Source organism: Columba livia, chromosome 32, assembly GCF_036013475.1.
Source record: "Columba livia isolate bColLiv1 breed racing homer chromosome 32, bColLiv1.pat.W.v2, whole genome shotgun sequence".
NCBI classification, from domain to species: Eukaryota; Metazoa; Chordata; class Aves; order Columbiformes; family Columbidae; genus Columba; species Columba livia.
In genome coordinates, this window is record NC_088633.1 from 412,296 (window position 1) to 432,163 (window position 19,868).

At 61.6% G+C, this 19,868-nt stretch overlaps 2 protein-coding genes across 3 annotated transcripts; both read left to right on the plus strand.

Moving 5' to 3' along the window:
• The first annotated feature begins 36 nt into the window (after window positions 1-36).
• LSM2 (LSM2 homolog, U6 small nuclear RNA and mRNA degradation associated) lies at window positions 37-5,628 on the plus strand. Of its 2 annotated transcripts, none has more exons than XM_065044158.1 (5): window positions 37-276; window positions 347-414; window positions 970-1,000; window positions 2,816-2,875; window positions 5,170-5,628. In XM_065044158.1, exons 1-5 carry the CDS (start codon window positions 52-54, stop codon window positions 5,293-5,295), a joined length of 510 nt encoding a protein of 169 aa, XP_064900230.1. In that variant the 5' UTR covers window positions 37-51; the 3' UTR covers window positions 5,296-5,628. The 2 variants fall into 2 exon arrangements, with proteins under 2 accessions (XP_064900230.1, XP_064900231.1); XM_065044159.1 differs by having other exon boundaries at window positions 131-247.
• A 533-nt stretch (window positions 5,629-6,161) lies between these two features.
• Window positions 6,162-18,886, plus strand: LOC102097797 (spliceosome RNA helicase DDX39B). The gene is given in 12 exon segments (XM_065044106.1): window positions 6,162-6,340; window positions 7,528-7,747; window positions 7,829-7,956; window positions 9,932-10,024; window positions 10,270-10,453; window positions 12,083-12,123; window positions 12,125-12,202; window positions 14,002-14,133; window positions 15,129-15,238; window positions 16,233-16,377; window positions 17,531-17,678; window positions 18,791-18,886. Coding segments are annotated over 11 exon segments (1,287 nt in total). The 5' UTR covers window positions 6,162-6,340; window positions 7,528-7,536; the 3' UTR covers window positions 18,808-18,886.
• The last annotated feature ends 982 nt before the right edge of the window (window positions 18,887-19,868 follow it).

The window sequence follows — 19,868 nt, forward strand, 5'->3', positions numbered from 1 at the left end:
GTTGGCTGAGTCACTTCCCCCCCTCAGCCCCCGCGTCCGGTGGGCGGAGCCATGCAAATCAAAGGGCGGGGTTTGGCCTCGGAAAGGCGGAGCCTCCTCACGGCTGACGAATCGCGTTGCGGCGGGGGCGTGGCTTTGGGAAAGCAGAGCGCTGGGTTCGGGCGGAAGTGGGCGTGCGTTTGGGCGGAAGTGGGAGTGCGTTTGGGCGGAAGTGGGCGGGGCGCGCTGCTTGGCGGGCGTCGCGATGGTGAGAGCGGGACCGGGGGGATTTTGGGGGTAAATCGTGTTTTTTGGGGTTTTTTTGGGGTCCCTTGGGCCACCCATTGATCTCTCACCGCTCCTCTAGCTGTTCTACTCGTTCTTCAAGTCGCTGGTGGGGAAGGACGTGGTGGTGGAGCTGAAGAACGACCTGAGGTGAGTGGGACACGGGACCCCCGCCATGGACCCCCATAGGCTTCTATAGACCCGCCCATGGACCCCTATAGACCCCCATGAACCTCCCCATAGACCCCCATAGACACCCCGTGGACCCCCATAGACACCCCATGGACTCATAGACCCCCATAGACATCCCATGGACCGTCCCATAGACCCCCATAGATCCCATGGACCCCCAGACCCCCCCCAGACCCCCCCATGGACACGCCCATAGACCCCCCATAGACCCCATGAACCCCCCCAAAGACCCCCCATGGACCCTCATAGACCTCCCCATAGACCCCCCCATGGACCTCCCCATAGACCCCCATGGACCCCATGAACCCCCCCAAAGACCCCCCATGGACCCACCCATGGACCCCAATAGACCTCCCCATAGACCCCCCCCATGGGCCCCCCCATAGACCCCTATAGACCCCCCCAGAGATCCCATGGACCCCCATAGACCCCCCCATAGACCCCTATAGACCCCCCCAGAGATCCCATGGACCCCCCATGGACCCCCATAGACCCCCCTGTTTATTTTGGCAGCATCTGTGGGACCCTCCACTCTGTGGATCAGGTGAGATGTGGGGGGGAATCTATGGGTCCGGGGGGGGGGTCTCTATGGGTCTGGGGTCTCTATGGGTCTGGGGTGTCTCAGTGGGTCTGGGGTGTCTCTATGGGTCTCTATGAGTCTTGGGGGGGGTCTCTATAGGTCTCTGTAGGTCCATATGGGTGTCTATATGTCTCTGTGGGTCTGGGGGGTTCTCTATAGGTCTCAGTGGTTCTGGGGGGGTCTCGGTGGGTCTGGGGGGTCCCTATGGGTCTCTATGGGTCTCTGTGGGTCTGGGGGGGGTCTCTGTGGGTCTGGGGGGGGTCTCTGTGGGTCTGGGGGGTCTCTATGGGTCTCTGTGGGTCTGGGGGGTCTCTATGGGTCTCTATGGGTCTGGGGGGTCTCTATGGGTCTCTATGGGTCTGGGGGGGTCTCTATGGGTCTGGGGGGGTCTCTATGGGTCTGGGGGGTCTCTATGGGTCTCTATGGGTCTGGGGGGTCTCTATGGGTCTCTATGGGTCTGGGGGGGTCTCTATGGGTCTCTATGGGTCTGGGGGGGTCTCTATGGGTCTCTATGGGTCTGGGGGGGTCTCTATGGGTCTCTATGGGTCTGGGGGGTCTCTATGGGTCTGGGGGGTGTCTATGGGTCTCTATGGGTCTGGGGGGTGTCTATGGGTCTCTATGGGTCTGGGGGGGTCTCTATGGGTCTCTATGGGTCTGGGGGGTCTCTATGGGTCTCTATGGGTCTGGGGGGTCTCTCTGGGTCTCTATGGGTCTGGGGGGTCTCTATGGGTCTCTATGGGTCTGGGGGGTCTCTATGGGTCTCTATTGGTCTGGGGGGTCTCTATGGGTCTCTATGGGTCTCTATGGGTCTCTATGGGTCTGGGGGGGTCTCTATGGGTCTCTATGGGTCTGGGGGGTCTCTATGGGTCTCTATGGTCTCTATGGGTCTGGGGGGGTCTCTATGGGTCTCTATGGGTCTGGGGGGTCTCTATGGGTCTGGGGGGGGTCTATGGGTCTCTATGGGTCTGGGGGGTCTCTATGGGTCTCTATGGGTCTGGGGGGTCTCTATGGGTCTCTATGGGTCTGGGGGGTCTCTATGGGTCTGGGGGGGGTCTATGGGTCTCTATGGGTCTGGGGGGTCTCTATGGGTCTCTATTGGTCTGGGGGGTCTCTATGGGTCTCTATGGGTCTCTATGGGTCTCTATGGGTCTGGGGGGGTCTCTATGGGTCTCTATGGGTCTGGGGGGTCTCTATGGGTCTCTATGGTCTCTATGGGTCTGGGGGGGTCTCTATGGGTCTCTATGGGTCTCTATGGGTCTCTATGGGTCTGGGGGGGTCTCTATGGGTCTCTATGGGTCTGGGGTCTCTATGGGTCTCTATGGGTCTGGGGGGTCTCTATGGGTCTCTATGGGTCTGGGGGGTCTCTATGGGTCTCTATGGGTCTGGGGGGGTCTCTATGGGTCTCTATGGGTCTCTATGGGTCTGGGGGGTCTCTATGGGTCTCTATGGTCTCTATGGGTCTGGGGGGGTCTCTATGGGTCTCTATGGGTCTCTATGGTCTCTATGGGTCTGGGGGGTCTCTATGGGTCTCTATGGGTCTCTATGGGTCTGGGGGGGTCTCTATGGGTCTCTATGGGTCTGGGGGGTCTCTATGGGTCTGGGGGGGTCTCTATGGGTCTCTATGGGTCTCTATGGTCTCTATGGGTCTGGGGGGTCTCTATGGGTCTCTATGGGTCTCTATGGGTCTGGGGGGGTCTCTATGGGTCTCTATGGGTCTGGGGGGTCTCTATGGGTCTCTATGGGTCTGGGGTCTCTATGGGTCTCTCACCCCTCCCCCAGTACCTGAACATCAAACTGACCGACATCAGCGTCACCGACCCCGAGAAATATCCACACATGGTGGGACCCGAGCGGGGGGAGGTGGGGGTCTGGGGTCCTGGGGGGATCCCAGGGGTCTCCTATTTGCTGGGGGGGTCTCAGTGGGTCTGGGGGGTCCTTATGGGTCTCTATGGGTCTGGGGAGTCTCTATAGGTTTCTATAGGTCAGGGGTGTCTCTATGTGTCTCTATGGGTCTGGGGGGGTCTCTATGGGTCCTTATGGGTCTCTATGGGTCTGGGGGGTCTTTATAGTTCTAGGGGGGGGCTCTATGAGTCCCTGTGGGTCTCTATGGGTCTGGGGGCTCTCTATGGGTCCAGGAGGGTCTCTATAGGTCTGTCTGTCTGTCCACAACTGCTCAGTGTCTGGGGGTCCCTATGGGTCTGTGTGGGTCTGGGGGCTCTCTATGGGTCTGGGGGCTCTCTATGGGTCTGTGTGGGTCTGGGGGGGTCTCTATGGGTCTCTATGGGTCTCTGTACGTCCGTCTGTCCGTCCCAGCTGTCCGTCCACAACTGCTTAGTGTCTGGGGGTCCCTATGGGTCCCTATGGCTGTCTATGGCTCTCTATGGGTCTGGGGGCTCTCTATGGGTCTGTGTGGGTCTCTATGGGTCTGGGGGGGTCTCTGTGGGTCTCTATGGGTCTCTGTACGTCCGTCTGTCTGTCCCAGCTGTCTGTCCACAACTGCTCAGTGTCTGGGGGTCCCTATGGGTCTGTGTGGGTCTGGGGACTCTCTATGGGTCCAGGGGGCTCTCTATGGGTCTGGGGGCTCTCTATGGGTCTGGGGGCTCTCTATGGGTCTGGGGCTCTCTATGGGTCCAGGAGGGTCTCTATGGGTCTGTGTGGGTCTGGGGGGTCTCTATGGGTCTCTGTATGTCTCTATACGTCTGTCTGTCTGTCCGCAACTGCTCAGTGTCTGGGGGTCCCTGTGGGTCTCTATGGCTCTCTATGGGTCTGGGGGCTCTCTATGGGTCCAGGAGGGTCTGTGTGGGTCTGGGGGTCCCTATGTCTCTCTATGGCTCTCTATGGGTCTGGGGGCTCTCTATGGCTCTCTATGGGTCTGTATGGATCTGGGGGGTCCCTATGGCTCTCTATGGGTCTGGGGGCTCTCTGTGGGTCCCTATGGGTCTGGGGGCTCTCTATGGGTCTGGGGGCTCTCTATGTGTCCAGGAGGGTCTCTATGGGTCTGGGGGTCCCTATGGCTCTCTATGGGTCTCTGTACGTCCGTCTGTCCGTCCCAGCTGTCCGTCTGCAACTGCTCAGTGTCTGGGGGTCTCTATGGCTCTCTATGGGTCTGGGGGCTCTCTATGGGTCTGTATGGATCTGGGGGGTCCCTATGGCTCTCTATGGCTCTCTATGGCTCTCTATGGCTCTCTATGGGTCCAGGAGGGTCCCTATGGGTCTCTATGGGTCTGGGGGGTCTCTGTGGGTCTCTATGGGTCTCTGTACGTCCGTCTGTCCGTCCCAGCTGTCTGTCCACAACTGCTCAGTGTCTGGGGGTCCCTATGGGTCTGTGTGGGTCTGGGGGGTCTCTATGGCTCTCTATGGGTCTGGGGGGGTCTTTATGGGTCCAGGAGGGTCTCTATGGGTCTGGGGGCTCTCTATGGGTCCAGGAGGGTCTCTATGGGTCTGGGGGGGTCTCTATGGGTCTGGGGGGGTCTCTATGGGTCTCTATGGGTCCAGGAGGGTCTCTATGGGTCTCTATGGGTCTGGGGGGTCTCTATGGGTCTCTATGGGTCCGAGGGCTCTCTATGGGTCCAGGAGGGTCTCTATGGGTCTGTGTGGGTCTGGGGGGTCTCTATGGGTCTCTATGGGTCTGGGGGGTCTCTATGGGTCTCTATGGGTCTGGGGGCTCTCTATGGCTCTCTATGGGTCTGGGGGGGTCTCTATGGGTCCAGGAGGTTCTCTATGGGTCTGGGGGCTCTCTATGGGTCCAGGAGGGTCTGTATGGATCTGGGGGGTCTTTATGGGTCTGGGGGCTCTCTATGGGTCTGGGGGGTCTCTATGGGTCTGTATGGATCTGGGGGGTCCCTATGGGTCCCTATGGCTCTCTATGGCTCTCTATGGGTCCAGGAGGGTCCCTATGGGTCTGTATGGATCTGGGGGGTCCCTATGGGTCTGTATGGGTCTGGGGGGTCCCTATGGCTCTCTGTGGGTCTGGGGGTCCCTATGGCTCTCTATACGTCTCTGTCCGTCCGTCTGTCCGTCCCAGCTGTCCGTCCGCAACTGCTCAGTGTCTGGGGGTCTCTATGGGTCTGTATGGATCTGGGGGGTCCCTATGGGTCCCTATACGTCTCTGTCCGTCCGTCTGTCCGTCCCAGCTGTCCGTCCGCAACTGCTTCATCCGGGGCTCGGTGGTTCGCTACGTGCAGCTCCCGGCCGACGAGGTGGACACGCAGCTGCTGCAGGACGCGGCCAGGAAAGAGGCTTTGCAGCAAAAACAGTGACCCCCCCAAACACGGGGACCCCCCCGACACCCCCCCGAGCCCCCAGACCCCCCAAAACCCCGAAAAAACGGCCCAAAATGACCCAAAAACGGCCAAAATCCGCCCGGAAATGCCCCAAATCCGCCCCAAAGTGGGACACTCGGCTGCTGCGGGATGGGGGCGCAAAGAGGGGCTGCAGGAAAATGGGGGACCCCCCAAAATTGGGGACCCCCCCCAGGGCCCCCTGACCCCCCCCAGGACCCCCTGATCCCCCCCCCGGACGCCTGGGTCCCCTCCTGAACCCCCCAATAAACCCAATGGATCAGCCCTGGTTGGGGGCGGTGCTGCGCCGGACGCCTGGGTCCCTTTTTATTGGGGGTATATGGGGGGGGGTGGGGTATGTGGGTGAAGCCCCTCCCGGACGCCTGGGTCCCCCCCGAACTCCTGGGTCCCCCCATGATCCCCATGTCCCTCCACCCCAGACGCCTGGGTCCCTCTGAACTCCTGGGTCCCTCCCCGGACGCCTGGGTTCCTTCTCGAACGCCTGGGTTCCACCCCCCCCCCCCCGAATTCCTGGGTCCCTCTGAAGTCCTGGGTCCCCCCATGTCCCCCCTCCCCCGAACTCCTGGGTCCCCCCCTGAACTTTTGGGTTCCCCCCGCGCTTTTGGTTCCTCCCGCCCAGGGGGCGTGGCCAAGCGGCGGCGGGAACCGTCGCCATAGCGACGCGGCGGGGGAGCGACCAGGGCGGGGCTTCCCGCCGGGACCTGTCGCCTTGACAACGCCGCTCCGAGGACCCCAGCGGGGGCTGCCTTCGCAGCGCCTGCTCACAAATCCTTCCCCACGCATGGGCCGGGACCCTCGGGTGGCACCGGGTGACGCGCTCACGGGTGTCGCCTCCACGGGGAAAAGCGCTCGGTTGAAAAAGCGCCGTTTAAAACCCAGCGCTACGAAACTATTCGCGCGGCATCAGGCGATCTCAGCGGGCAGCCCAACGCTTGGGGGCTTTGGAGCGGCGGGCGGAAGTGACGCTCGCAGCACCGCCCACTCCCGGTCGCAGCGCTCGGCGGTAAGTGATGGCGGCGCGGCATCGCCCGCCTCCGCCATCCGCCCCGCATCGCGGCTCCCGCCGCCCATCGGGCCCCCGCGGCGGCCGATACCCCGCGCCCGGGACCCCCCGCGCCCGCCGGGACCCTCCGATCCCGCCGCGGGGCTGTAACGGGGGCGCTCCCGGGCCCGCCGCCATTGTGGGCGCCAAGATGGCGGCGGGTGGAGGAGCCGGGGGAGACGCGGCCGCCGCGGGTTCGGGGTTTGGCGGGAAGGGCGCGGATTGGCTGGGGGGGGCGGGGGTGGCGCTCGGATGCCTGGGTCCATTGGGGGGGTGGGGGGGTCCCGGGACCTCTTTTGGGGACGGGGGTGCCAGGACACTTGGGTCCCTTTTGGGGTCTCGTGTCCGCAGATCTTGGGGTGTCCCCGAGTCCCTTTTGGGGTGACGGGGGCACTAGGACGCCTGGGTCCCTTTTAGGGTCTCATGTCCCCAAATCTTGGGGTGTCCCGGGGTCCCTTTTGGGGTGACAGGGGGACCAAGACTTGGGGTCCCTTTTGGGGTCACAGGGGTGCCAGGACACTTCGGTCCATTTTGGGGTCTCACGTCCCCACATCTTGGGGTGTCCCTGGGTCCCTTTTGGGGTCTCGTGTCCCCAAACATTGGGGTGTCCCTGGGTCCCTTTTGGGGTGACAGGAGGACCAAGACTTGGGGTCCCTCTTGGGGTCTGATGTCCCCACATCTTGGGGTGCTCCTGGGTCCCTTTTGGGGTCTGATGTCCTCACATCTTGGGGTGTCCCTGGGTCCCTTTTGGGGTGACAGGAGGACCAAGACTTGGGGTCCCTCTTGGGGTCTGATGTCCCCACATCTTGGGGTGCTCCTGGGTCCCTTTTGGGGTCTGATGTCCTCACATCTTGGGGTGTCCCTGGTTCCCTTTTGGGGTGACAGGAGGACCAAGACTTGGGGTCCCTCTTGGGGTCTGATGTCCCCACATCTTGGGGTGCTCCTGGGTCCCTCTTGGGGTCTGATGCCCCCAAATCTCAGGGTGTCCCTGGGTCCTTTTGGGGTGACGGTGCTGCCCACACTCGGGTCCCCCCCCGTCCCAAGTCCCCATTTCCAGGGTCTCCCTTCCCAAATATCGGGGTGTCCCCGGGCTCCCCATGTCCCCAGTTGTCCCCAATTGTCCCCAATTGTCCCCAATTCCCCCCCAGCCCGTCAGGATGGCGGAAAACGACGTGGACAACGAACTCCTGGACTACGAAGATGACGAAGTGGAGAACGCGGCCGGGGGGGACGGGGGCGAGGTGCCCCCCAAAAAGGACGTGAAGGGCTCGTACGTGTCCATCCACAGCTCCGGCTTCCGCGACTTCCTCCTCAAACCCGAGCTGCTCCGCGCCATCGTGGACTGCGGCTTCGAGCACCCCTCCGAGGGTGCGTTTGGGGACCGTTCGGGCCGGGTGGGCGCGTTGCGGGGGCGGTTTTGGGGTGCTCACCCCCCCGTGTCGCCCGCAGTGCAGCACGAGTGCATCCCGCAGGCCATCCTGGGAATGGACGTGCTGTGCCAGGCCAAGTCCGGCATGGGCAAGACGGCCGTGTTCGTGCTGGCCACCTTGCAGCAGCTGGAACCCGTCACCGGACAGGTCAGCGGGGACCCAGGCGTCCGGGGGACCCAGGTGTCCGGGGGACCCAGGCGTTCGGGGGAATCCAGGAGTTTGGGGGACCCAGGAGTTCGGGAGACCTAGGCGTCCGGGGGGACCCAGGCGTCCAGGGAGGAGATCCAGGGCTCTGCAATAAGAATTGGGGGGAACCCAGAAACTAGAGACAGGGGGACCCAGGAGTTCGGGGAGGACCCAGGAGTTCAGGGGACCTAGGAGTTCGGGGGACCCAGGAGTTCGGGGGATCTAGGCATCCAGGGGGACCCAGGCGTCCAGGGAGGAGATCCAGGGCTGTGCAATAAGAATTGGGGGGAACCCAGAAACTAGAGACGGGGGACCCAGGCGTTCGGGGGGACCCAGGCGTTCGGGGGGACCCAGGCATCCAGGGAACACAGGCATCTGGGAAGTGAACCAGCCATCCAGGGAGGGACCCAGGCATCAGGGGGACACCAATGTTTGGGGGGCCCAGGCATCTGGGTTGGCACCCAGGTATTTGGGGGGACCCAGGAGTTCGGGGGACCCAGGAGTTCGGGGGACTTAGGAGTTTGGGGGACCCAGGAGTTCGGGGGACCTAGGCGTCCGGGGGGACCCAGGCGTCCAGGGAGGAGACCCAGGGCTGTGCAATAAGAATTGGGGGGAACCCAGAAATTAGAGACGGGGGACCCAGGCGTTCGGGGGACCCAGGAGTTCGGGGAGGACCCAGGAGTTCGGGGGACCAAGGCGTCCAGGGGTACCCAGGCGTCCAGGGAGGAGATCCAGGGCTGTGCAATAAGAATTGGGGGGAACCCAGAAATTAGAGACGGGGGACCCAGGCGTCCGGGGGACCCAGGCGTCCAGGGAGGAGATCCAGGGCTGTGCAATAAGAATTGGGGGGAACCCAGAAATTAGAGACGGGGGACCCAGGCGTTCGGGGGGACCCAGGAGTTCGGGGGACCTAGGAGTTCAGAGGACCTAGGCGTTTGGGGGGATCTAAGTGTCCAGGGGGACCCAGGCGTCCAGGGAGGAGACCCAGGGCTGTGCAATAAGAATTGGGGGGAACCCAGAAATTAGAGACGGGGAACCCAGGCGTTCGGGGAGGACCCAGGTGTTCGGGGGGACCCAGGCGTTCGGGGGGACCCAGGCATCCGGGGAACACAGGCATCTGGGAAGTGAACCAGCCATCCAGGGAGGGACCCAGGCGTCAGGGGGACACCAATGTTTGGGGGGACCCAGGCATCTGGGTTGGCACCCAGGTATTTGGGGGGACCCAGGAGTTCGGGGGACTTAGGAGTTTGGGGGACCCAGGAGTTCGGGGGACCTAGGCGTCCGGGGGGACCCAGGCGTCCAGGGAGGAGACCCAGGGCTGTGCAATAAGAATTGGGGGGAACCCAGAAATTAGAGACGGGGGACCCAGGCGTTCGGGGGACCCAGGAGTTCGGGGAGGACCCAGGAGTTCGGGGAGGACCCAGGAGTTCAGGGGACCTAGGCGTTTGGGGGGATCTAAGCGTCCAGGGGGACCCAGGCATCCAGGGAGGAGACCCAGGGCTGTGCAATAAGAATTGGGGGGAACCCATAAACTAGAGACAGGGGGACCCAGGCGTTCAGGGGGACACAGGCGTTCGGGGGACCCAGGAGTTTGGTGGACCCAGGCGTTCGGGAAGAGAACCAGGTGTTCAGAGGGACCCAGGTGTCCGGGGAAGAGATCCAGGGCTCCACAATAAGAACTGGGGGGACCCCAGAATTTGGGGATGGGTGACACAGGTGTCTGGGGGGGTCCCCCAGGTTTGGGGGGGCCCTGTGGTGACCCCACTGTCCCCCCCGTGTATCTCTGGTGTTGATGCATCAGATACAGGAGCTGTTGTTCCACATCAGGGCTTTGGGGGGTCCCATAGTTTTTGGGGGGTCCCACAGATTTTGGGGGGCTGTGGGGGGGTCTCCCAGGTTTGGGGGGGCCCTGTGGTGACCCCCGTGTCCCCCGCAGGTGTCGGTGCTGGTGATGTGTCACACGCGGGAGCTGGCGTTCCAGATCAGCAAAGAGTACGAGCGCTTCTCCAAGTACATGCCCAGCGTTAAGGTGCGATTTTTGGGGTACAGGGGGGGCTTGGGGGGCCCTAGGGACCCCCAGTGTTGGGAGAGGGGTGCAAAGTCATCCTGAGATTCTAGGGGACCCCAAAGTTTTGGGAAGGTGGGGATGGAGGTAAAAAGGGGGGGTTTTGGGGTGACCCTGTTGCCCCCCCAGGTGTCAGTGTTTTTTGGGGTTCACTTTGGGGGGTCCATGGGGGGTGTGTCGGTTTTGGGGTGACCCTGTTGCCCCCCCAGGTGTCGGTGTTTTTCGGGGGGCTCTCCATCAAGAAGGACGAGGAGGTGCTGAAGAAGAACTGTCCCCACGTGGTGGTGGGGACACCCGGGCGGATCTTGGCCCTGGCGCGGAACAAGAGCCTCAACCTCAAGCACATCAAACACTTCATCCTGGACGAGTGCGACAAGATGCTCGAGCAGCTCGGTGGGTCCTGGGGGGGGTTTTGGGGTGTCCCGGGGGGGGGTTCTGGGGTGTTTGGGGAGGTTCTGGGGCTATTTGCAGAGTTCAGCCATCAGTAGGGACCAGAGTGAACGGCACAGAGTGAGTTATAGGAAGCATTGGGGCGGTTTGGGAGTTTAGTCATCAGCAGGGACCAGAGTGAACAGCTTGTAGTGAGTTAGAGGAGAGGATTGGGGGGGTCCTGGGGAGGGTTCTGGGGTGTTTGGGGGGGGATCTGGGGTGTTTGGGGGGTTCTGGGGCTATTTGCAGAGTTCAGCCATCAGTAGGGACCAGAGTGAACGGCATAGAGTGATTTATAGAGGGCATTTGGGGCAGTTTGGGAGTTTAGTCGTCAGTAGGGACCAGAGTGAACAGCTTGTAGTGAATGAGAGGGGGGGATTGGGGGGTCCTGGGGAGGGTTCTGGGGTGTTTGGGGGGTTCTGGGGTGTTTGGGGGGGTTCTGGGGCTATTTGCAGAGTTTAGCCATCAGTAGGGACCAGAGTGAACAGCACAGAGGGAGTTACAGGAGGCATTGGGGCGGTTTGGGCATTTAGCCATCAGTAGGGACCAGAGTGAACAGCTTGTAGCAAGTTAGAAGGGGGGGGTTAGGGGGGTCTTCGGGTTCTGGGGGGGCAACCAGGAGTCTAAGAGGAGATTTAGGGGTGACCACAGTCCCCCAAAGCCCCCCAACACCCTCCCCTGCTCCCCCAGCCCCCTTTTCTCATTCACTACACACTGTTCACTCTGGTCCCTACTGATGGCTGAACTCCTAAACCCCTGCTATAACTCTGTGCTGTTCACTTTGGTCCCTACTGATGGCTGCACCCCCAAAACACCTTCCAGCCCCCCTATAGCCCCTCTGTTACCCCCCAGACCCCCTAAAACCCCTTTCCCAGCGCCCTAAAACCCTCCTATAACTCACTCTGTGCTGCTCACTCTGGTCCCTACTGAGGGCTAACCTCCCAAACCCCTCCTATTAATCACTCTGTGCCGTTCACTCTGGTCCCTACTGATGACTACACCCCCAAAACACCTTCCAGCCCCCACATAACCCCTCTGTTACCCCCAGGCCCCCTGGAACCTTCTCCCCAGCCCCCTAAAACCCTCCTATAACTCACTCTGTGCTGTTCACTCTGGTCCCTACTGATGGCTGAACTCCCAAACCCTTCCTGTAACTTCCTCTGTGCCGTTCACTCTGGTCCCTACTGATGGCTACACCCCCCCCAAACCCCTTCCAACCACCCCAAACCCCTCCCCAGCCTCTTAAAACCCTCCTATAACTCACTGTGTGCTGTTCACTCTGGTCCCTACTGATGGCTGAACTCCCAAACCCTTCCTATAACTCGCTCTGTGCCGTTCACTCTGGTCCCTACTAATGGCTACACCCCCCCCAAACCCCTTCCAACCACCCCAAACCCCCTCCCCAGCCTCCTAAAACCCTCCTATAACTCACTCTGTGCTGTTCACTCTGGTCCCTACTGATGGCTGAACTCCCGAACCCTTCCTGTAACTTCCTCTGTGCCGTTCACTCTGGTCCCTACTGATGGCTACACCCCCCAAACCCCTTCCAACCCCCCCAAACCCCCCTCTAACCCCCACTTTGTCCCCCCCCAGACATGCGCCGGGACGTCCAGGAGATTTTCCGCATGACCCCGGCACGAAAAGCAGGTCATGATGTTCAGCGCCACGCTCAGCAAGGAAATCCGCCCCGTCTGCCGCAAATTCATGCAAGACGTAATTAACTAATTACCCCCCTCACCCCCCCCCGCCCCCCCCCACCCCATGCGGAAGAAATTCGGGTCCGTCCCCCCCCCCCCAACAAACCCCATTTTTCCTCCTCTTCGAAGAGCCCCCCCAAAGCAGTTTGGCTGCGTTTTGTTCTTTTTTGGGGTGTCCCGTGTCCCCCCCTCTTTTTTTTTTGGCCCCCCCACAATCCCGGGGTCTCCCCCCCTCCCCGAAACGCTGCGGCACACGACGAGAACAAGCGGGAGCCCCCCCGGATTCGGCGCTGGAACCCGGGACCCCCCCAGGACCCCCCAAAAGGAGCCGGCGCCGAGCAGGAGATTTGGCAGTTTTTGTTTTGGGGGACAAAAGGGGGAAAATGGGGGTGGGGGGGTGGTATTGGGGTGCTGGGGGGGGGCGGGGCGGTATTTTGGGGTCCCTGGGGCTGTATTGGGGTTCCTGGGTTCGTATGGGGGTCCCAGAGAACATGTTGAGGTCCCATGGGATATTAAGGGGTCCCAGGGGCCGTATTGGGGTCCCAGGGGATATATTGGGGTCCCAGGGACCATATTGGGGTCCCACGGGGTATTTTGGGGTCCCTGGGACATATTGGGGTTCCCAGGGGCCTTTTTGGGGTCCCAGAGGCTGTTTTGGGGTCCCAGGGGATATATTGGGGTCCCAGGGACCATACTGAGGTCCCACGGGGTATTTTGGGGTCCCTGGGACATATTGGGGGTCCCAGGGGCTGTTTTGGGGTCCCAAGGGATATATTGGGGTCCCAGGGGCCTCTTTGGGGTTCCAGGGGCCGTATTGGGGTCCCAAGGAATACATTTGGGTCACAGGGGCAGCCCTATTGAGTTTTGGGGTGCAGGGACCCCCCCCCCCATTAAGTTTTGGGATTCAGGGGGATCCCCAAACCCACAGGGGGATATTGGAGTCTATAGGGAACTTTTGGGTTCCCAGGGGCCATTTTGGGACCATTTTGGGGTGCAGGGACCCCTCATTAAGTTTTAGGGTGCAGGAGGGAACCCCCCATTCAGTTCTGGGATGCACAGGACCCCCCATTTATTTTGGGGTGCAAGGGGGTCTCCAAAACCCCATTGGGATGCAGGGAGTTCAGGGATGCTCAGGGGGCTCTTTGGGGCTCCCAGGGGCTGTTTTGGGGCGCAGGGACCCCCCCATTAAGTTTGGGGTGCAGGAGGGGACCCGCCCTTTTAAGTTCTGGGGAGCATGGGACCCCCCCATTTAGTTTTGGGGTGCAGGGGGGGTCCCCAAACCCGTAGTGAGATATTGGAGTCTATAGGGACCTTTTGGGCTCCCAGGGGCTGTTTTGGGCCATTTTGGGGCACAGGGACCACCCATTAAGTTTTGGGGTGCAGGAGGGGACCTCTATTCAGTTTTGGGGTGCACGGGACCCCCCCCATTAAGTTTTGGGGTGCAGGGGGGTCCCCAAACCCATAGTGAGATATTGGAGTCTATAGGGACCTTTTGGGCTCCCAGGGGCCGTTTTGGGCCATTTGGGGACCATATTGGGGCCATTCTGGGGCACAGGGACCCCCCCACTAAGTTTTGGGTTGCAGGGGGGGGACCCTCCTTTAAGTTCTGGGGTGCACGGGACCCCCCATTAAGTTTTGGGGTGCAGGGGGGTGGTCCCTAAACCCGTAGAGAGTTATTGGAGTCAAGAGGGACCATTTTGGGCTCCCAGGGGCCGTTTTGGGCCATTTTGGGACCAAATTGGAGCGCAGGGACCCCCCCTAGATTGTTGGGGTGCAGGGGGGGGACCCCCGTTTAATTTTTGGGGTCCCCCCCAGCCCATGGAGATCTTTGTGGACGACGAGACGAAGCTGACGCTGCACGGGCTGCAACAATATTACGTGAAGCTGAAGGACAACGAGAAGAACCGGAAGTTGTTCGACCTGCTGGACGTGCTGGAGTTCAACCAGGTGAGGGGGGGGACCCCGAAATCCGAGGGGGGGACCCCAAATATTGGGGGAACCCCAAAAATCCCGGGTTTGGGGGGGCAGTGGGGAAAAGGGGATGATGGATGGATGGGGGGGACCCAGGAGTTTGGAGGGGACATGGGGATCGTGGGGGGGACCCAGGAGTTCAGGGACATGGGGGTCCTGGGTAGACCTGGCAGCCCTGGGGGGGGGGACCCAGGAGTTCAGGAGGGACCCAGGAGTTCAGGGACATGGCGGGGTTCTGGGTGGACCTGGCAGCCCTGGGGGGACCCAGGAGTTGAGGGGGCACATGGGGGTCATAGGGGATCCAGGAGTTTGGGGGGGACCCAGGAATTTTGTTGGGGGACATGGGGATCATGGCAGACCCAGGAGTTCAGGGACATGGGGGGGTCCTGGGTAGACCTGGCAGTCCTGGGGGGACCCAGGAAGTGGGGGATCCAGGAGTTTGGGGGGGACCCAGGAGTTTGGGAGGAACCCAGGAATTTTGGGGGGGGACATGGGGATCATGGCAGACCCAGTTCAGGGACATGGGGGGGTCCTGGGTAGACCAGGCAGCCCTGGGGGGACCCAGGAGTTGAGGGGGGCACATGGGGGTCCTGGGGGATCCAGGAGTTTGGGGGGGAACCCAGGAGTTTGGGGGGGAACCCCAGAGTTTGGGAGGGACCCAGGAATTTTGGGGGGGGAACATGGGGATCATGGCAGACCCAGTTCAGGGACATGGGGGGGTCCTGGGCAGACCAGGCAGCTCTGGGGGGACCCAGGAGTGTGGTGGGGGACCCAGGAGTTTGAGGGCACAGGGGTCCTGGTTTTTATGGGGGGATCCTGGGTAGACCTGGCAGCCCTGTGGGGACCCAGGAGACCAGGAGGGACCCAGGAGTTTGGGGGTCCCTGAGGTATCTGGGCAGATTGGGGGGGGTCTCTAGGCCATCCCCTCGCTGTGGGGCTCCCCAAAACCCCCCGTTTTTGCCCCAAACCAGGTGGTGATTTTTGTCAAGTCAGTGCAGCGCTGCATCGCGCTGGCGCAGCTCCTGGTGGAGCAGAACTTCCCGGCCATCGCCATCCACCGCGGCATGCCCCAGGAGGAGCGGTACGGAACGGGGGGATGGGGGGGTCCCCAAAACCCCCCTGCATGCACAGGAGCCCCACAAACACCCCCTGTACCCACCATAATCCCCCAAAACACCCAGAACCCTCCTGTACCTACCATAACCCCCCCCCCCCCAAACCCCCATAACTCTCTGACCCCCCAAATACCTGCACCCCCATAACCACCACTGACCCCCCCCAAACCCCCCTGTACTCCCCTTAGCCCCCCCCACCCCCATAATTCCCCCAAAACCCCCTGTACCCCCATAATCCCCCAAAACCCCTTGTACCCCCCGACCCCATAACCCCCCTGACCCCTATAACCTCCCCATAACCCCCCAAACCCTCTGATCCCCCAAACTACCTGCACCCCCATAACCACCACTGACCCCCAGAAACCCCCATAACCCCCCCAAACCTCCCTGTACCCCCATAACCTGTCATAACGTCTCCCCAAACCCCCTTGTACCCCCATAACCCCCATAGCACCTCCCAAACCTCCCTGTACCCCCAGACCCCCCCTGTACCCCCAACCCCTCCAAACCCCCATAATCCCCCTCAGACCCCCTTGTACCCCCGTAATCACTCCCCTGATCCCCCATAACCCCCCCAGACCCTCATGTACCCCCATAATCCCCACTGACCCCCCCAAACCTTCTGTATGCCCATAACCCCCCATAACCACCCCCTGAACCCCCAAACCCCCATAACCTCCCTTGCACTTTGGGGGAGTCCCAGGGGTCTGGGGGGGTTTTGGGGGACACCCTGATGGGGTTTTTGGGGGGCTTTGGGGGCTTTTTGGGTCATTTTGGGGGGATCTGGGGGGTGGATGTCACTGACAATAAAGCTGAGGGCTGGGACATCTACCTACACTTTGGGGGTGGTTTTGGGGTGATCCAAGGGGGTTTTGGGAAGGTTTGGGGGTTCAGAGGAATTTGGGGGTGTCCCCCACACCCCCCTACACCCCAATAACCCCCCTGTACCCCCAAAAAAAGGCTCTCGAGGTACCAACAATTCAAAGATTTCCAGCGCCGCATCTTGGTGGCCACGAACCTGTTTGGACGCGGGATGGACATCGAGAGGGTGAACATCGCCTTCAACTACGACATGCCCGAGGATTCCGACACCTACCTGCACCGGGTGAGGGGTTTTGGGGTGTTTTGGGGTGTTTTGGGGGTTTTTGGGGGGTTTTTTGGGTGGTTTTGGAAGTTGAGGTAATATCATATTGAGGTACAATGGGGCTGAGGGCTGGGACATCTACCTGCACTTTGGGGGGTTGGGGTGGGGGTTTGGGGGTCCAGGGCATCACCCCAATATCTGGTGGGGTTCTGGGGGGACATGGGGGTCTGGGGGGTGTTGGGGGTCACCCTGGTGGGAATTTGGGGGGGCTTTGGGGGGGTTTTGGGGGTTAGGGTAATATCACATTGAGGTACAATGGGGCTGAGGGCTGGGACATCTACCTGCACTTTGGGGTGTTGGGGTGGGGGTTTGGGGGTCCAGGGCATCACCCCAATATCTGGTGGGGTTCTGGGGGGACATGGGGGTCTGGGGGGTGTTGGGGGTCACCCTGGTGGGAATTTGGGGGGGCTTTGGGGGGGTTTTGGGGGTTAGGGTAATATCACATTGAGGTACAATGGGGCTGAGGGCTGGGACATCTACCTGCACTTTGGGGAGTTGGGGGGGGGTTCCAGGGGCTTTTGGGGGGGGTCATGAGGGGCTGGGGGGGTTTTGGGGGACACCCCGGGGGGGTTTTGGGGTTTTTTTTGGGGTTGGGGTAATGTCATATTGAGGTACAGTGGGGCTGAGGGCTGGGACATCTACCTGCACTTTGGGGGCGGGGGGGGAGGGGGGTGGTTTGGGGGTCCAGGGGGTCACCTCAATATCTGCCGGGGTTTTGGGGGTCCTGGGGGGTTTAGGGGTTCCAGGGGGTTTTGGGGTGTCCTCTGACCCCCATGTCATCCTCCCCGCCCCCCAGGTCACTCAATTGGGGCATTTTGGTACCAAGGGCCTGTTGTAGGTTTGGGGGGGTCCCTGAAGCTTTTTGGGGGTCCCTGGAGCTTTAGGGGTTCCAGGATAGGTTTGGGGGCTCCAGGGGGGTTTGGGAGTGTCTGTTGAGGTTTGGGGGTGTCCCCTGACCCCCATGTCCCCCCCCAGGTCACTCAATTGTGGCATTTTGGTACCAAGGGCCTGTTGTGTGTTTGGGGGGGTCCCTGAAGCTTTGGGGGTTCCAGGGGAGCTTTGGGGGTGTCTGGGGGGTTTTGGGGTGTCCCCTGACCCCCGGTTCCCCCCCCAGGTGGCCCGCGCGGGGCGTTTTGGCACCAAGGGCTTGGCCATCACGTTTGTGTCGGACGAGAACGACGCCAAGATCCTGAACGACGTGCAGGATCGGTTCGAGGTGAACATCAGCGAGCTGCCCGACGAGATCGACATCTCCTCCTACAGTCAGTGGGGTTTGGGGGGTTTTTTGGGGGTTTTTGGGGGGCTTTGGGTGGTTTTGGGGTCAGAAAATGGGGTTTGGGGATAGCAGCAGAGTGGGGAGGTAGATGTTGCCTCCCGTAGGCAGATGGGGGGATTTGGGGGATCATTGGGGTCTGGGGATGTCATAGGGGTCCTTGGAGGGGTCACAGGGGTCTGGGGGTTCACATGGGCGTTTTTTGGGGGTCACTGGGGTTTTTTGGGGGGGTTTTGGGGTCAGAAATTGGGGTTTGGGGGCAGCAGCCAAGTGGGGAGGTAGATGTTGCCTCCTATAGGGAGATGGGGGGAATTGGGGGGTCATAGTGGTCTAGGGGGGTCATGGAGATTTTTGGGGGGCTCACGGGGATTTTTGGGGGTCACTGGGTCTTTTGGCAGGGGTTTAGGGGTTTTTGGGGGGGGGTTGGGGGTCAGAAAATGGGGTTTGGGGGCAGCAGCGAGCTGAGTGGGGAGGAGGTAGATGTTGCCTCCTAGAGGGAGATGGGGGGAATTGGGGGGTCATTGGGGTCTGGGGCTGTCATAGGGGTCCCTGAGGGGATTTTAGGGGTCTCTGGGGGGTCCCTGGATTTTTGGGGGGATTTTGGGTCAGAAAATGGGGTTTGGGGGCAGCAGCACTGAGCCGAGTGGGGAGGTAGATGTTGTCTCCTATAGGGAGATGGGGGGATTTGATGGGTCAGTGGGGTCTGGGGGTGTCATAGGGGTCCTTGGGGAATGTTAGGGGTCCCTGGGGATTTTTGGGGGGGTCACATGGGAGTTTTGGGGTCAGAAAATGCGGTTTGGGGGCAGCAGCCGAGTGGGGAGGTAGATGTTGCCTCCCATAGGGAGATGTGGGGATTTGGGGGTCATTGGGGTTTGGGGGAGTCATAGGGGTCTGAGGGGGTCACAAGGCTCTGGGGGGGTTACAGGGGGAGTTTTGGGGGGTTTTTGGGGTTGGAAAATGGGGTTTTGGGGGAGAAGCAAATCATGTCGACAGCGCCACCTACAGGGAGATGGGGATACGGGGAGGAATTGGGGGGGGAATTGGGGTATTTGGGGACAATTGGGGTCCCCTGACCCCCCCTTTTTTTTTCCCCCCCCACAGTCGAGCAGACCCGATAAGACCCCCCGGTTCCCGCCCCTCCCCCACCGGGGGTTTTGTAGAAAAAAGCCAGAAAAAGACAAAAAAAAAGAATAAAAAGAAGGAAAACTTGGACCTGCCACGGCGCTGGGGGGGGGGGGGGGGGGGCGAGTCCGGACCCCCTGACCCCCCCGGGACCCCCGCCCCCCCCCCCGGCTGTACAATTTCTGGTGTTTTTGGTAAAATAAAGTTGCCTGAGCCGGCCGTGACCTTGGGCTGCCCGGGGGGCGGGGCAAAAGGGGCGCGGCGCAACGCGATTGGGCAGCACAGCGGGGTGGGCGTGGTTAAGGCGGTGCGAAGGGGCGTGTTGGCGGAGGGGGCGTGGTTAAATTGGGACACGGCGGCGCCTTTGGGTGACCGCAGGGAGGGCGTGGCTACGGGAGGGGGCGTGGTGAGGGGGCGCGATTGGGCAGCTTCGCGCAGTGGGCGTGGCTACGGGGGAGGGGTTAAGGGACGCTGCTTAACGCGATTGGGCGAGTTTGCTAGGGGCGTGGTTAAAGGGGCGCGGCGTCGCGATTGGGCGAGGTTGTGGAGGGCGTGTGGCTACTAAAGGAGGCGTGGTTGAGGGAAGCGGCTGAACGCGATTGGGCGAGTCGCGGTGAGGGCGTGGCATCCCTGCGGCGCCGCTGCCAAATAGGGAGCAAGTGGGCGGTGCCTGTGGTGGGCGTGGCCAGCCCCTCCGTCGCTATAAAAGGCGCCACCGGAAGCTTCGCGGCCTCTTCCCGCCGGTGCTGGGTGAGTGGTGGCGCCCGGACGCCTGGGTCCCTTTTTTGGGGGGGAGGGCGTTTCCGGACGCCTGGGTCCCTGTTCCCCACCCCGGGGGGTTGTCGCGGTGATGACGCCATAAGACTAGAGTCTCCGACCCCCCCTGAGGACAACACGGGCCTGAGCGACGCCCCCACCACCCCCTTTCCCCGAACGCCTGGGTCCCTCCCGAACCCCTGGGGCCCCCCCCGTGTCCCTTTGTCCTCCCCCGAACTCCTGGGTCCCCACCATGGCCCTTTGTCCTCCCCCGAACTCCTGGTCCCCCCCGTGTCCCTTT

Excerpts from the sequence above, each read along its gene's own strand:
- LSM2 (XM_065044158.1), top strand. The coding sequence starts at position 52 with ATGCAAATCAAAGGGCGGGGTTTGGCCTCGGAAAGGCGGAGCCTCCTC. Across the intron at positions 415-969 it reads GAGCTGAAGAACGACCTGAG|CATCTGTGGGACCCTCCACT; the intron begins GTGAGTGGGACA and ends TTATTTTGGCAG. Across the intron at positions 1,001-2,815 it reads CCCTCCACTCTGTGGATCAG|TACCTGAACATCAAACTGAC; the intron begins GTGAGATGTGGG and ends CCCCTCCCCCAG.